The sequence below is a fragment of the Pezoporus occidentalis genome, unplaced genomic scaffold (genome assembly GCF_034315485.1).
Source record: "Pezoporus occidentalis ecotype Australia unplaced genomic scaffold, CSIRO_AGI_Poc_V1 ctg44, whole genome shotgun sequence".
In the NCBI taxonomy this organism is placed as follows: Eukaryota; Metazoa; Chordata; class Aves; order Psittaciformes; family Psittacidae; genus Pezoporus; species Pezoporus occidentalis.
This window is the reverse complement of record NW_026915769.1, coordinates 4,550,325-4,566,030: the sequence shown is the minus strand read 5'-3', so window position 1 is coordinate 4,566,030 and position 15,706 is coordinate 4,550,325. Positions and strand designations below refer to the sequence as shown.

Below are 15,706 nucleotides of genomic sequence, written 5' to 3'. Positions count from 1 at the left end.
AAGAACATTTTCAGAAGCACTGGCTTTTAACTTGCTGTCACTCTGGGGATGCCCAGCTGAAGGCACTGAACCACAAATACTCCAAAACGAACACATGTAAAGAAATAGAGCAAAACCAAACCCAAATTAGCCAGTTTCTGGATTGTAGGTCAGAACCACATTACTGGCCAAAACCACGGGTTGCCTTAGCTCTCCCTTCTCACAGTAAGCAGGTTATTAGGAAAGCTTCTATCAGGAGACTTCAGAAGGCACGCACACAAGGAGCCAGGTAACTTTTGGAAAAGGCAGGAACATCACTTCTGTGTAACTGTACAAGACTTCATCTCGTGCTTATCAGCATTTCTATCAGCACAGCGCTGCTTAGCCACCTCCATCTGAAAGGCACTTTGAGATGCAAGGTGCAATATGCATGTAAATTATCATTAAAGCATCCTCTGTTTCACCAGGGCATTTTCAGATTGGGGCTGCTGTTTTAATGGGTTGCCTCCCAGGAAACTGACTTCACCTGTAATGACATGGTGAATGCTAATGACCAGTGTTTAATTGGGGCAGTGTTAGTAAAATTTTGCTTCAGAGGGATTCAATTTAGCTGGTGCCAAGGAGTTAAGTGATTAATCAGGTGTTAAATAGTACGTACTTCTCCCATTCAAACTTACACCCACTGAACTTAATGAGAGTTTTGGCATTGACACTAACAGAAGAAGGATCCTCCTCCTAGTACATAAATTCCCTAATAAACACTAAGGAACATGCTCTGTACTAGCAGATACTCGGCCTTGGTTAAGGGTAACAGAATTCTGACCATGTGATGCTGAACAGTCCCTCAGCAAGGAAAGCGTTTGGTGGGAGAGCGCTCTTTGCAAAAACTGCATCAATGAAGTATTAGGAGACATAAAGCACTACTTAAAAATTAACTTAATCTGGGGAAGCCAGTTAAGATTGAAAGCTCAAATACTCCACTGATTCTTTGCCCTTTGGCTTACACCATCACTCTTTTTCCCCCTTCTTCCTTTTTTAAATGATTACAAAGTACATCCTTGAATCCAAAATAAGCACCAGTGAGGCAAGACCTCGAGCTACAGAATTCTGTGCTGACTCCTGCAGGGCCCATGCGATCGCAAGGACCACCACATACAGCTTACTGCAAGAGAAAGCTCTCCCATCCACCAGCATACAGCTGCATTAAAATCTCCACCGGAGTCAGTTGTGAAACCCAATTCACAGGAAGGCTCTGTGCCTTCAGTGCTGCCCACCAAAAGTACTCTCAGCTCAAGCATCAGCCAGGCACACACAGGGGAGCCTAGGCTAGGATCAGCCCTGGACTGGGAGATTTTAAGCAGCTGGTCCCCCCCATATTCCCAGTTTCAGTTCCCCCACAACTCTATACTTTTGCCAGCACAACTGTTTGTGGTAGCGTGGCAAATAGAATTGAGCAACTGAAATTGCCAGATTTATAAAAAGGAAAATAAATCACACTGCACCCTTTGGTACCCTTCTATTTGCCTGATGAATTTTGAGCCTCCATGTGACACCATGGTGATATTCTTGAGCTATTAAGAATTCAAGGGAAAAACAGGGAGATCCTCATAATCAGAAAGTTCCAAGTGAAGGTTTTAAACAGAACTCATTACCACATGGACCTTAGTTAATCACAAAAATCATCACCTTTGTCTAAGCTCCTTGCCCTGTCTCCCTTTGAGCTTTTGCCCTCCTGTAAGTTTTTGCCAAGATGTTTACACTCTCCCTGTGCCTCAGTTCTCCCACCTGGGGGAGGAGAGGTGAGGCTGTAAGGATCACTTGCCAATACTATAACAAGTGCCAATGTCATGTCAGTATATACAATACTATAATCAGCTAACTACTATGGCTCAGGATCAGACGAACAGGTTTACTACCAACATAGACATCCCAGCACCTGGGATGAAAAAGGCTGTCCAAATACGACGACCACACCACATGTCCCTTCCCAACCCATCTCGGAGCCAAAGCCCTCAGGTGCTTTCAGACTGGAGTATGCCACAAGCCCGAAGGCTGTTGGTTCACGCAGGGAGTACGCTGACACCCTAAGCTGTAACAAACACTGAGGGCCCAACCTTCACACTCACCTCTGACACCCAAGATCTGTCTCTAACTCCAGCAATGACTTCTCTGCAGCTTTAGACTTTCTGCAGACGCTTAACTTCTTTGCCACAACAGCACGGTTGGAGTTACTGGGTCTGCTTGCCATCAGTCAGGCAAGCACACACCCAAGCGTTGGCAAGATCAGGGTATTTAGCATTGGGTTTCTCCTCTCTCGGAGGAAGAGAATGTAAGCAAGCACACATACTTGCCGCAAAGCGAGCACATATCAATATACAATCACACATACATACTGATAAGTACCTGACACAAACCGAGATATTACTGCAAGTTCATGTTGATTACCAGTAGTTAAATATATACCAAAAACTTCACCTCCTTTGAGCTTTCCTACATCTTATTGAAGCACTTCTCTAGTAAGGTGAGATGGCGAGACCGTGCACTGAGCAGCTTGAGCATAAACAAAGCAGCAGCCTTCACTCCCTCTGCTGAAGCTGTCTGTGGTTCATCACCTCAGTTGCTGTGGCGTTTACTGCACGCAACCTTGATCCATATTGCAGGAGGAAGGGAAACAAACAAATATATAGAAAATGCATCCTCTAGCACCACTGCTTCCAGTTCACAGGCTCCTAATGAAGCTCCGCAGCACCCTCACAGCACAACACTTGGCTACTTTTCAGAACAACACAGCAGCTTAGCACCAAAGTTGGAGTATGGTGAGGAGCTTGCTCCTCTGCCCTGACCTCATGCTCTGCAAGTCGGGCTGACACGCTACAGAAATCATCACTCGTACCTGTATAATCACACTACCATTTACACAACACCTCTTAAATCCAGCTGCTGATTGCAGCCACCTCTAACTCCTCCTGGATGAAACAAGCATCCAGAAAGCAATGGTTGTTAGAAAAACCGAAGAGAAAATTACCCTGAATGGTTTGACTGGTGAAGAAATGTTATCATTGGAAATTCACACTTTGGTCTGAAAATATGTACTTTCTATGTTTGAAACTAATAAAACAATTCCCCAAAAAGCTGGTAGCAGAAGTTTCTGTTCTCTGACAAAGATTAACTGCACAAGTCAGCATGTAAACAAACTACACACTGCAAAATGAAAATAAGTTCAGACCATGATCTTTAGAATCAGTCGCTTCAAAAACACATCAGATTCCCAGTATCTGCCTAAACATAATAAAAATTTGGCATTTAATCACTTCAAGACTCAAACAGAAGTTTGTTTGTATCTCCTCCTGCTATGGAGCAAATACATTACAGATGATTCTGTAACATACCTTAGTGAGGCTAGCTAAGGACCAGCTTCACTGTTCCCAAAATCAACAGCAGTGCTATCACCCACTTCAGTAAGAGCAGAAGTAAACCTCGTATTCTCAAAACAACACACATCGAAAACAAGGAAACACAACTCATATGACACTACTTTTTCATGGCATGCATTTGCATTCTTCTGTCCAGAGAACACATCCTACCTTTCCACAGGATTTACTAATAAAAACAGCAGTTATATTTCATTTTACATACGTATACACATATATATAGGGTTCTGCTTAGTTAATTGTACACGTTTTGCCTGCACTAGCATTTTACCACCCTGCAATGCGCATACAATACCCCATTATCCAATTTGTTCATCTGCGTTATGAAAAGTCCAACTAGACTCTCTGAGCCACGAGACTTCATGGGACACGGGCCTGATCCCATTTAACTCAGCGAGAGAAAATACACCCCCAACTTTTCAAACTGAGGTCACAGCATACAGAACATAAGACTCCCATCATAAACGTACACAAATTGGGACAAGCAAACAAAAAAGCATCATGGTGAGTAAATACGTGTTCATTCTAGGCTCTCTCCCTTAGAGCCTGGAAGTCACCTTTTCCTGCCAGTCAGGGAGAGGCAACTGTTAAAGCTCTCTTAACTCAGGCAGCTAGTCGTGAGCAGGAGGAAGATTCCTGGCTGGCAGCAAAGCAAAGCAACTCCTCCAGAAATCACACGACTGGAATGAGACCGAGGGGTGAGGGAAGGAGAGGAGAGCACTATTTCTAGCAGATAGGAAGGGTCTGGACAAGAAAGGAAACTCAATTTTGTTTCCATTGTCTCAGCTTTACACCGCTTCCACTTAAAACCAGAAACTTCACGGGGCAATCCCTCCTTCAACAGGCCAAGCCACGGAGAAACAGATCCCCCAGGCCCTGGCAGCATGGGGCCAGGCTGTGCAGCCCCGGCTCCTCTACCTGCTGACGGGCAAAAGATGCTAGTAAATGCAGTGAGTAAGAGGAAAGGGAAAGGGAAGGAAACCCCCACATCCCCATGCTGGTGGAAGCATCAGCGGCTGCATGTCCCCTACGGCAGGAAACTTTCTGCGAAGTTGCCGTCGGGGGCCGTCGGGCCACCAGCCCCGCGGGAGAGGAGAGGAGGACGGGAAGGGCGCCCCGGCTCCGTTTCAACCTCCCGTCCCGCCGCCAGCTCCTGCCGTGAGGAACCACGCCACGAAATCTCGGCCGCTGAGGCTGTGCCCTGCGTGTCCCCGACGGGGGCTTGGGGAAGGGGAGGTGCACCACGGTGACAACCGACGGGAGCCGCGTCCCTGTGTGTTCCCCGCCCGCCTCCACCGAGAGCTCCGCGATGCCTCGGCCGGGGGGTCCCCGCTGACAGGGGCCGGACGGACACAGGGATGGAGCTTTACCTTGATGCAACACTGAGCAGGAGCCTCAGACATCTCTCAGCAGGGAAGCGGCGAAGCCCGGCGGGGCGGGCGGACGGACGGACGGGAAGTTCTCGGGCTTTCCCCACTTTCCGCTCCCCTCCCGGCCCGTCCCCTCAAGGGGAAGTTTCCGCCGCCACCATGGCGCGGCCCGCGGAGCTGCCCGGGGGAGAGGCGGAGTCCCCCCCCCTGCCGCCTGGGGTCCCCTCCTCAGCGGTGCCGGTGCCGCCGCCAGCCGCCTCCTCCGAGTGAGCGCGATCGCTCCCTCCCCGCTGAGCGCGACTGTGCGTGTGTGTGTGTGTGTGTGTGTGTGTGTGTGTGTGTGCGTGACCGCGCGCGCTCTGCCCGCGTGCGGCGCGGGGGGAAATGGAAGTGGGAAAAGGGGGGGGGGGGAAGGGGGAAGAAGGGGCGGCGCTGCCGTCACGGCCCCGCTCCCCTCCCGGTGTTTTCCTTCCTGGAAGAGAGAAACCGAAAGGCGGCGGGGGAAGGGCCGGGCGCTGCGCCCCGCCCCACCGCTGCTCATTGATCCGGAGTTTCGGGGCCGAAACTGACGTGGGTTCCCGGCACCCCGCGCCGCCCCTTAAAGGGCTCGCGTCGCCCCGAACAGCCACCACCGGCGGGGAGGGGCGAAGGGGAGGGCGGTGGTGCCGGTTTCCCCGTCGCCGTGGGCGCCCTCGGGTGCCCGTGCGGGGTGGGCAAAGCAGAGGGAAAGATGGAAGGGCGCAGCCGCGTCGCGTCGGCTCAATTCGGTGTCGTTTGACGCCGCGGGCCCTTTAAATGCCGCGCGCCGGTCCTGGCGTTCAGCGGCGGAGATGGGCAGCGGGATGAGCGAACGTGGCTGGCGGGGAGGGGAGGGGAGGGATGGGATGGCAGCGGGCGGAGCGGCTGGCCCGCGGGCAGCACAATGGCCTTTGTTCCATTTGTTCCACCGCCGGAGCGGCCCCTTTAAGAGCCCCGACCAGGAAATGAGGCTCGGGTTACGGCGGGGCACGGGAAGTCCGGGGCGGAAGCACTGCCGGTCGCTGTGGTCCTGTAGTCCCACTCGTGGGCCGCTGCCCCACAGATCCCCCCTCCCCGTCGGTGAGCTCCTACCCGGCGGAAGACGGCCGACCCCTCGGAGAAACGTTCTGGAGCCTGGGGCTTTGCCCATGTTTAGAGCCCGGGCCGGATGGCACCAGCACCGAGGTTCAGGTCGGGGTTGTGTCACCCGTACCTTATGGGGTACATGGTATAACGTGTGTTTTCAGATGCAGTGGAACAGGGCTGTTCTTCTGCACTCTGTGGCTCCTGCGGGTGCAGGAGTGGGTACAGCCCGAGCCCTCTTGACAGGAGTGGGAAGAGGGGTTGGGAAGGAAAAATAACTTGCCCCTCTCTTCATCTAAATCTCTCTTTGTGAGGTTTAGAGAGAGTTTTTGGCGTCCTGGCTGGTTTTTGGATGCACCCACTTCATTGCAAGTTGGGAACGTGCGTGGGAGCACAACAGCCCTGCTTGTAGCCGTGTCACTGAAAGGCAGAGCAACCTCTGGAGTGTGCTGGAAGGATGCTGTGCCTTGGAATACAACAGGCTCCTATTCAGTGATTCAGTGCTACTGAAAATAGCAGATGAGAGGCAATCCTACTATGGTGTTTTAAAGCAAGCCTCAGCACATATGTGGCATTTGCTTAGCTGTGGCACGCTTGCATCAAATGCAGAGCTGCTTCATCTGCGTGGCCCGAAGGCCGGGCTGCTGGGGTCTCATGGTAGTCCCCTCTTGGTGGGCTACTGCAGGCCATTTTCCAGACAGGGCTGACTCCTCACAGCCTGTTACAGCTTCACAGTGGCTAGTCCCTGACATGAATCGAGGAAGATGGAGGGAAGGTACTATTACCTCTCAGCCTAGCAACCAGTGACCCTTTTTTAACACAGGGCCAACTCAATAATAAAGGATTCATATTTACCTGTCTTCCCTCTGCATGGCTGAACTTCTGGAATAGAGTCGCTGCATCTCTATCACTTCTACAATGCCGCTCTCCCCTATTATTCTCTCTGCTTCATCACTATGATGTTTTCCTTTTCTACCTGCACGATTACCACTGCGTTTCTGAAGTGCTGAGTCATTATTCTGTATCTCATGGCAAGTTGGGGTCTTTTGTGATTCTTTATATTAAATGCAGAAATCAGAGATGGAAAAGACCTGCTAGGTCATCTGCTTCACTCCCCTGCAGGTAAAGGATTTGCAGCACGTGCTAGATTGCTCTGTCTGCTTTAGTTTTAAATGCCTCAGGTAATGGGGCATTTCTTTTCAAGACTCTTCCTTTTCAAGACTATTTCACACTCCAGCAAGTCCCATGGTCAGGAAGATGTTTGTCCTATATTTTCATTTGTCCGGTTTCACCCTATTACGCCTGGTTATAACCAGGAGTATTGTACTGCCCTAAACAAATTTTCCTCTCTCTGGCTCTTTATACGTTGCACCCAGGTATCACTTTTTTCCCCTAGCTGTTGCCATTCCTTCTTTTTATCTCCTTTGATTCATCAGTCCCTGTGGCCACTTTATTATTGTCATTGGTCTTCTCTAATTCCCATTCAATTGGTCATCTCAGCCCACAGATGACCACACTTAGGGACAAGTATCTGCCTGATCCTTTGTGAATGCAGCCAAAACCCCATCATGGTTTAGTTTGTGTCCCCAGCCTGCCTCAGAAGCTTATACAAAACTTGCCACCTGCCATTGTCCTGAATGAGAGCTGGTCCTGTTACTCCTCAGTGTTCTCTCTTGCAGTACAACTGCAATCTCTTTTTCTCCATGGAAACTGGTGAAGCTACACGTCCCGAGTGGTTATTTGTCTGCCTGGAGTTTCAACATCTGTTCCTTCCGGGTCACTGATAGCTGCTGTTCCTCACACTTTGATTAATGGCCCTTACAAACATGGGCCTTGATCCATCTCTCGACCAGTGTGAATGGTTGCAAGTACCTGTCCAAGTTCACAGCCTGGTTTAGAGCTGTTCTCTTCCAGCTCTTCCTCTCTTTTTTCCACTACTCCACTAAATGTGAGGGCAATGGATGGTAACTAGAAAAGGTAGGGAGATAAACAGTGAATGCGTAGGGAAGGACACAGTCATGAGTGCAGTACCTTTCCAGCCAGAAGTCAATCCCGTTGAAGTTGCTGTAAGAAAACATGACTGGACAAAACATACCACACGACCTTGCCAACAGAAGCAGATATGCCTCAACCATGCTAACCAGGTGCTAGCCACAGTGACTGGAGAACATCTTTGAACCCTTTGAACAAGGAGGGCCAAAGTCCTTGTAATGTGTTAGCTTGGTTCTGCCCTTGTTTCTCTGACCTGGTTTCTCACGGTTCCTCTCATTAGTTCTGTCTCTTGAGATATCATGGTCCTGGCTTCTGCACCTTACAGGAGAAGAAAACTGCTACCAAATCTCCTGGTGAGCAGGATGGTCTGTGGCTGCAGGACAGTTGCTATGGAAATTTGAGGAGAAAGCTTCTCCAGCTTCTCCCTTTAAATCCACACTGCATGGAGATTGCACAGAACGGAAAGGAAGACCATTAGCTTGTATTAAACCTTGAACGAAAAGGAAGACCATTAGCTTGTATTAAACCTTGAGCAGGCTCTCAGTTAACTTCCTTCCCTCTCACCTAGAGGCTACTGCTTAGTTTATCTCTAGGGAGGAGCTTTTAGTTAAAACAGGATTTACAATCCCACAGAGACACCTGTCATCAACAGCCTAGTCAGTAATCCCCTAACTTTCTGCTCAGATAGATGGTGGCAATGCTAATTCAGGCAAAAGGTAATGGTACTCTGGCCTGTGAAGTGAGGCCAAGTCCCTGCCTTGCTTAGGGCTCTCCCAGGAAAGGAAGATGGGTGGCATGGTCGGGGACAGCAGCAGGATGAGAAAAAACACAGACAAAAGTGTGTTCTTCCTCCTTATAGAGGCCTGAAAATCTGGTTTTGGATGCTTATGTTTTCTGGTCTAGAATTTGTCCCTAGAGCAAGCCCTGAAGAAAAGGAGGCAAACCAACTTTTCCTCTGGACTTTTTCATTTCCTGTCCACAGTGGTGCATCTGCATACTGCCTTCCACTGATTCTGTGTTACCTGGGCTGCTTTTACAGCCATGAGACTCCTAATGTTTTCCTAGATGCACTTTCTCAACAGCTAGTTTAGCTTTTTTCCTGTGCCCTGAAGGATGTTGGAGCCTTCTTCCCAAAGGAGTTAGACACTTGGGAACCTACATCCAGCCAAAAGCCAAAGTTTTAATTTCTTCTTCTGTGTACTGGTTTTCTAGTTTCAGCAGTGTAGAGCAGTACCTCAGACATTTGCAATAATTGTTGACTTCACCTTGCTTTTATTAAGGAGACTTTGATCATGGTAGTGGTTTTTTTCCACTTTGTATTTGCGAAAGCACTCATTAGTTCCCAATGCTCAGATATCATTAACTCGTCCTGTTTCTCTCCTGTTATCTTTTCATTCCCTTTATCTTTCCCCAGCACAGCTTGTCTCTCTTCTTTAGTGCTTGATTCTTTGCTTAGTTTGTATTAATAGTTTTTATTTTGTCTTCAAGTGTTTGAGCAGATACCTATAGTCCCTTGATGTGACTTGATGGGTTTGCTGACATTACTGAGCTTCAGCAGAGATGCTTTTCCAGCTTGAAGGACAGGATCAAGCTCTTAAAGAACAAAACGCAGTAGGAAACAGTAGTAAATGCCAAGAACATGCAAGGGTACATTGATGTTAGCAGGCAACAGAGGTTTTGTCCTGAGGACACACCAGGAGATCCATGAGCGCTGGTGCACAGAGGTGCAGTGGAAATGAGCCCCATTGCACATTTAGCACTACGATTCTTTTTCCCTTATCAAATTTGTTTCTGAACCCAAATTGCATTTTATGGTCATAGTATATATCAGTCATGCTGCTTCCTATCATTAGCCAGAAGATTAGCCTTCACTTCATATCCTTAGGCAAGTCCTTTTTTCCAAGATTCAGCCAGGTTAATGTTTCCTTAGCTTTTTAGGAATAGGCATGAAATTCAGTCTGAGGTGTTAGACTGAGAAACGCTGTATCCATATTATTTGCATTCTCATTTGTTCACCTACGAGCCTAATCTTTGACATTCAGTTGTCCTCTAAATGCTCAGGGTTGGCTCTAGGAATAGGATTTGCACCAGTATAACAATTTTGGGAAAAGGTTTGGTTTTGTTGGGTTGGTGTTTATTTGTTTAAATCAAAATAGCAATATTAGTGCATACTCTAAAGCTGCAGGCATTTGATATAAAGATACTTACACAATTTACATAGGCACTCACATAGCTTTTCCATTTCAGAAACCCACAATAGTCACAATGGAAATGCCAAAATCTTGGTATGACACCTATTCATACAGCAACAAAGAAAATAACCCTGAACATGCTTGATGCTCTAAGCTATGTCATCCTCACACATCATCATATAGTGTATTATTTTGAATCATCTAGTGTATTGCTTCTGTAAGTAAGAGAAACATTTTTCTGCCACTGTGTGACTGTTCTTTTAGGGGAAAGGGGAACTGTACTGATTTAACTCCTCTTTGTTGTTCAAAGCACTGCAGTGTCTTCTGAGAGACAAGTTTATAGTCTCGTTTGAAAAGCAGACTTCATTGCACAAGTCACTGCTTAGACATGTGTTGGCAGTGCTACTCCTGGTATGTACTTTTAAGTTGCAGCACATGAAAATGAGGCAGTAAGTGGCCCTGACAGAGCTTCTGAGAGCACTAACTCCAATGTCAGCAACCTTGCAATAGCTAAATCAGGTAGGGCTAAATGGTGTGGGACCATAGGCCCCTCTCATACCACGAGGTTGTTACAGTCAAGTCCTTTTCTACCTCTTCTAGTGTTCTGGTTACAATATGGTGCCACAAAGCAAAGTTTCTAGGGCTAGCACCCTGCAAAAGTGCCCCATCCCACATTACTATGCTGTGCAGGTGATACCATACCCTCCTTTGGCCATGCCAGCAGCTGCCTTTAGAACTCTGAAAAGCCACAAGGAATATCTCTGTGTGTGCATCCCTATGTTTAAAGCCAGCTCGATTCCCCTTGCTGTGGTGCAAACAGGTGGAGACTGGCAGGGATGGCTTAAACTGGAATCTTATGGTCCTTCAAAGCAATAGATGTACCTTCTCCCCTCATCTCATCCTTGTAGCCGTCTTGCTCGCTACAAAAGCAATGAGAGGCTTGGCCAGGCGCTGCTTCTTGCCCTGACACTGTAAAATCTTGCCCCGACAGAATGTGGAAGGGCTGCCATGCATGCGAAGGCCAAGGAACAAATAGCAGGGGACCTCTGCTTTTGACTGGAGATGGGCAAGGCCAGGCAGGCTGTTTTGGAGGCTTTTTGAAGGAGGGAGAACATGTCCTGAGCCTGGGAGGACTGAGAGTCACAGAGGGAAGTTTGCTGGGGAAAGAGCAGGGAACTGTGGATGAGCTGGGGTAAGAGCCTTGCATGCACCTGGTGAAACCTCCCCACTTACATTCTGTTACTGGAAAGCATTTTAAATAAAACCCAGAAGTCGAAGCTGGAGGGACAGAGTTCAGATTCTGTGTCAGGTAAGTCCCAATGGATTTACATTCTGCGTGTACAATGACTGGGTTTTACTTCCCCAGATCGCTCTCCTCAGCTGCAGAGGTGAGCCAAACTTTTCTCAACCCCCAGTCCTCTCTATTCGTAATATTTTCACAGGTCCCCCACCTCCTCCCTCCTTTTTCAGCATCATTTTCTCCATGGGGTGACAGGATTACAGCTCCATTCGGAGCTGTGGTGCACACTCTGTCATCCATGTCATTGTAACTCTGTATCTTGCTGGCTGTAAAAGAGTGACACAAATTGTTTTCCTGCCAGATAAACATTGTCTAGTACATTTAATGCCCGTAATCTAATGTGAGGAATAACATTATATGAGCAACAGCAGTCAATCTGCTTACAATGATTACCCGGTATTGCTGGGGGAAAAAAATGGGATGCTGCTGCTCCAACAGTGTGGAAGCTCAGCACCTTTCTGCTCAGCTCTGCATCCGCTGGGGCAGGGGCTTACAGCAGCATGACCATGCAGCTGCCAAGTCAGTGAGCTGATGTGGAAGCTTGGAGCTCAGCTCAAGGCTGAATGAGAGTAGTGCGTGCTCAGCAAATGGCAGAATGAAACCCTTGCAAATGGGAAAAAAACAATGGTGTGAGTACAGCTAGTTGTACAGAATTGTGATTTATCTGCTTTTATTTTCAGTAGTTCCAGTGGCATCATGATGTAGGATTTTATAGCCTATTAAATCATGCCTGACGTTTATGGATATAGTTTAGAATGCATGCATTATGGATAGGAAGTAGCCTTCCCGTGGCTGAGCAGCAGTTTCCACTTGCAGGTCTTACTCCGTCCTCACACCCTCTTACAACTTTAGCTCAGAAACTGCCAAATACACCCCAAAGACAAAGATTTTGGCCAAGAATACAAAAAAATGAATGTTTCTGTTCCCATTGAGGTCATTCTGATTGCTCTGATCTAAAATGGTCTTCATTTCTTTTGTTGTCTTCCATTTCCAAGAGCAGGTCCACATCCAGAAGGGTTAACTGCAGCCTCTTCAGGCACTGCATGTTCTGCAGTCTCCATGAGAGCAAACAGATCACCCTCTCACAGGAAAGAGGTGGTAATCAGCCCAAGTCACTGATGAGCTTTTTGGGGGCGTGTAGGCATAATTAAGACTGGAAATTTGAGCTGACCCCAATGTTAGCTTGGGAGATGAATTGAGAGTAGGCACAGAGGTGGATGGACCTGGGTGCGAAGGCCTGACCTTATTGGGCTTAACGCTGCACGGGTCTCTGGTGGCTACAGAGGGCCTCCAGACCCTTACTCTGGATTTCACCTTGAGGACTGCTCTTGGCAACATAAATCCAGTGAGTTTTGTGTCCTTCTGTGGGGCAGCATGCAGGGGCAATATGTTAATAAAGGGGCGGTTGGGTATGAGTATGGGTGGTGCTGGAGGACCAGACCATGGAGCCCTCATGGGCATGCATGGGAGGACAGAGACGATGGGCTCTGGACGAATTGCTTACTTGCTTTCTGCAACCTGTGGTTCATCACTTGGACAGTGGTCAGATGGCAGCATCACCACTGCTGCCCACCCAATATCTCATCCACCACCCCTTCCCATCCTCACGGGCAGACAGCATCTCACTAGACAGACCTGTCTTTGTGGCCACTGCCTGAGGAAAGCAGAGGTCAAGTCTTTGATTGTACCAGTTGAGACAGGTTGAGAGGGCAGCCGGGAAGGAGGAGGGAGGGTGGCTTGGACAAGTCCTGTCAGCCATAGCAGAGGGAAAGGGAAGAGCGAGCCAGTGGGTGAGGATGGTGGAAAAGGCAGTTAAGAAGAGAGAAGGACGAGGATTTAGGTTCAGGAGAGGGCTCACTAGCAATTTCAGGGGAAGAGAGAGTGATCAGAGGAGTGGCTGGATGGGTGACTTTGACTGGAGGGGAATTCAGCCTCCCTGCCTGTTACCCAGAAGGAACTGCCCGCAGCTAGGGGGTCTCCACTGTGTCAGAGGACTACGGCACAGGGACCTTTGTGACCAGCAGAAGGGGATGTTTTGGCTGCTGGGGAAAACCAGTTTTATATGTCAGGGCCTGAACTAAGCACAGATTGCAGTGGTCATAGCTACCACTGCAAGAGATAAAGACACATTTCACTCTTAGATAGCATCTTACAAGTGGTAATTAAATTTTTACAACACCCATGTGAGGTAAGTGTGCAATTACGGCTCCTATTTTAAAGCCAGGAGAGAAGAGAGGGTGAGCGGCTTTCCAAAGGCCAGGCAGTGACTCAGTGGTGGTGTTGCCATCGCCAACCAGGAGCTCCCGGTTCCCAGCCCGGCCCGCAAACCGCGGCCGTGGCAGCGGCGTGACAGCCTCTCTGCTGAGAGATGAAAGTGAGCTGATTTCTCAAGAGCTTTGATGAGAGAAGGAAGGTTAGAAATAGCCTGCGGCTGTTTCTAGAGAAAGTGTCAGGGCTGAGGGAGAGTTTCAGAGGAGGGCAGCAGGAAAGGGAATGGTAGGGAAGTAACTTGGTACGAGCAGCTACGAAGGGAAGGGAGCTGACAAACCAGAACCCAATGACAGAGGAAAATGGTCAATAAAGAGGATAGATTTTCTTGAGAGGTGTAGGGGAGAGGAGAGGAGGCAGCAAGAGAGGGAAGAACGGTGATAAGGGCATGGGGAAGGAGAAAAAACATCCAGCAAGGGTGCATGATGGTGTTTGAAAGCTGTTGCGTTAGGAGGCAGACAAGTGCCGCCAAGTATGGGGTCTTACAGTGCCTGGGCAATTATAATCATGCTATTGTGTCTCTTGCACAGCAGCTGGAGATCCTGGAGCAGTCTGCAGAACGGGATAAGCATCATTAGCTTTGTTTCACCTACAGGAGAACTGAGGCTCTGAGCAGCAAACCCTCTTGCTTATGGTAATGCAGTAAGGACAGCACATTGTTCTGGTTTAAACTATTAAGATAAATGCAGCTTGAAGTAGGAGTAGGACATACAGGGACATACAGTTGTCAGTGGCATAGGAGAGAAGAAGAGAGGAGATGACTGATGTCAGCAGCCCAACTATTTTTTGTAGCTCTAGAAAACATAGCATCAAATAGACTGACAGGTTGAGGCTATGAGCTTTGGATCCTCTGTGCCTTAAAGTCTAATGACACACCACTGTATGCACACGCACATAAATATCTGTGCACACAATAGCCCTGATGATAGCACTAGTGTGGTCTGTGCTCTTAGGTTATTTCCTCAGTTTCCTTCCTTTCAGCAAAATAAAGGTAAAAATTTGTACCCACAACTACAAAATGGAGACATATCCATGCTCCAGAAGACTTCCACAATGCCAGGTATTCTTAGGTTCCCAAATGCTTTGAGATAGGATGAGATATAGACTAGACTAGGCTAGACTAGAATATTACAGTTGGAAAGGACCTACAGTTGTCTGGAAATGCACATGACCACTATCCTGGAGGGGTTATTTGCAGTCATTATGTGCCACAGTGCAGAAACCATACGTCTGTCAGCCTGTGGCTGCCACACCAGAAGCAGCAGCATCTAAAAATCAGAAGACCAGAAAATGACCGCCAGTGTTACTGGTGGATTTCACTGTTTGAGGTAGCATAGTGTTCTTAGGGCCTAGAAAGTGAGATGCTTTTGTAAATGTTCCTCTTAATTTAAAAAAAAACACCTCTCCTCACCTCTTCTTCTTCCTTTTCCTGACAAGCAATGAAAAACCTGTAGCTATTTTTACCTTAGTTTGAGGAGGGCAGAGAAGCCTCCTGCAGTATAAAGTGAGAGGAGAAGACCAGTGTAACACATCTGCTGAAGGAATAAGGAAAGAGCAGTCTAAAAGATAGCGCCTATTTTTAGTAATACCATTTTAGTGTTAAAGCTTCCACCATTTATTCCAACTTCACCTCTTCTTCCTCAGCTACTCGGGAGCAGCAGAGGCTCCCTCGCCTCACCTCTCCCTCCTCCTGATGCGGAGGGCTGTGGCACTTGAGCTGTGCAGTGCTACCACCCTCTGGCCACCGTCGACACCACAGTCCTCCGTCGGCAGGAGTGTCCTGAACTCAAGCCATCTGCCTCGTACATCTTCTCTGCGGGGTAAATCATGGAATCATAGAATAATATAATGGTTAGGGTTAGAAGAAACGTTAAAGATCATCTAGCTCCACGCCCCCAAACGCTGCCTTTCAGTGTACCCAGTAAAGAGATACAGTGATTTACACCTTCTGATGCAGCTCTGTGTGACGCTTGTTTTGGCCTCTTGGTTTTGTAAAGAGACTTTGTATGGGTGAAGGATGCAAAGGTTATCACTTCCAAATGTGTTGGTCCTCCACTGGTCCAGCACATGTTG

The 15,706-nt window shown here is 48.2% G+C and overlaps 1 protein-coding gene and 2 long non-coding RNA genes across 8 annotated transcripts in view; 1 reads left to right on the top strand and 2 right to left on the bottom strand.

The window, feature by feature from the left end:
• The window catches only part of ETV6 (ETS variant transcription factor 6), a 133,327-nt gene extending 128,029 nt beyond the window's left edge, over positions 1-5,298 (bottom strand). For 2 of the 3 annotated variants that reach the window (XM_062634954.1, XM_062634955.1), the window contains exon 1: positions 4,781-5,297. In XM_062634954.1, coding sequence (XP_062490938.1) covers positions 4,781-4,813 — 33 coding nt within the window. In that variant the 5' untranslated portion in view covers positions 4,814-5,297. Of the gene's footprint in view, positions 1-4,780 lie in introns of all 3 variants that reach the window. The other variant, XM_062634956.1, reaches the window with a different exon arrangement.
• The window catches only part of LOC134172126 (uncharacterized), a 447,287-nt gene extending 432,420 nt beyond the window's left edge, over positions 1-14,867 (bottom strand). Inside the window, exon 1 of the long non-coding RNA XR_009967843.1 lies at positions 14,857-14,867. This is a non-coding gene — a long non-coding RNA (uncharacterized LOC134172126). The remainder of the gene's footprint in view (positions 1-14,856) is intronic.
• Positions 5,451-14,489, top strand: LOC134172119 (uncharacterized). Of its 4 annotated transcripts, none has more exons than XR_009967839.1 (3): positions 5,451-5,588; positions 12,366-12,500; positions 14,164-14,489. It is a non-coding gene; the product is annotated as an uncharacterized LOC134172119 (long non-coding RNA). The 4 variants fall into 4 exon arrangements; XR_009967837.1 differs by having other exon boundaries at positions 12,361-12,500; XR_009967838.1 differs by lacking the exon at positions 5,451-5,588 and adding an exon at positions 10,318-11,374.
• Positions 14,868-15,706: the final 839 nt, after the last annotated feature.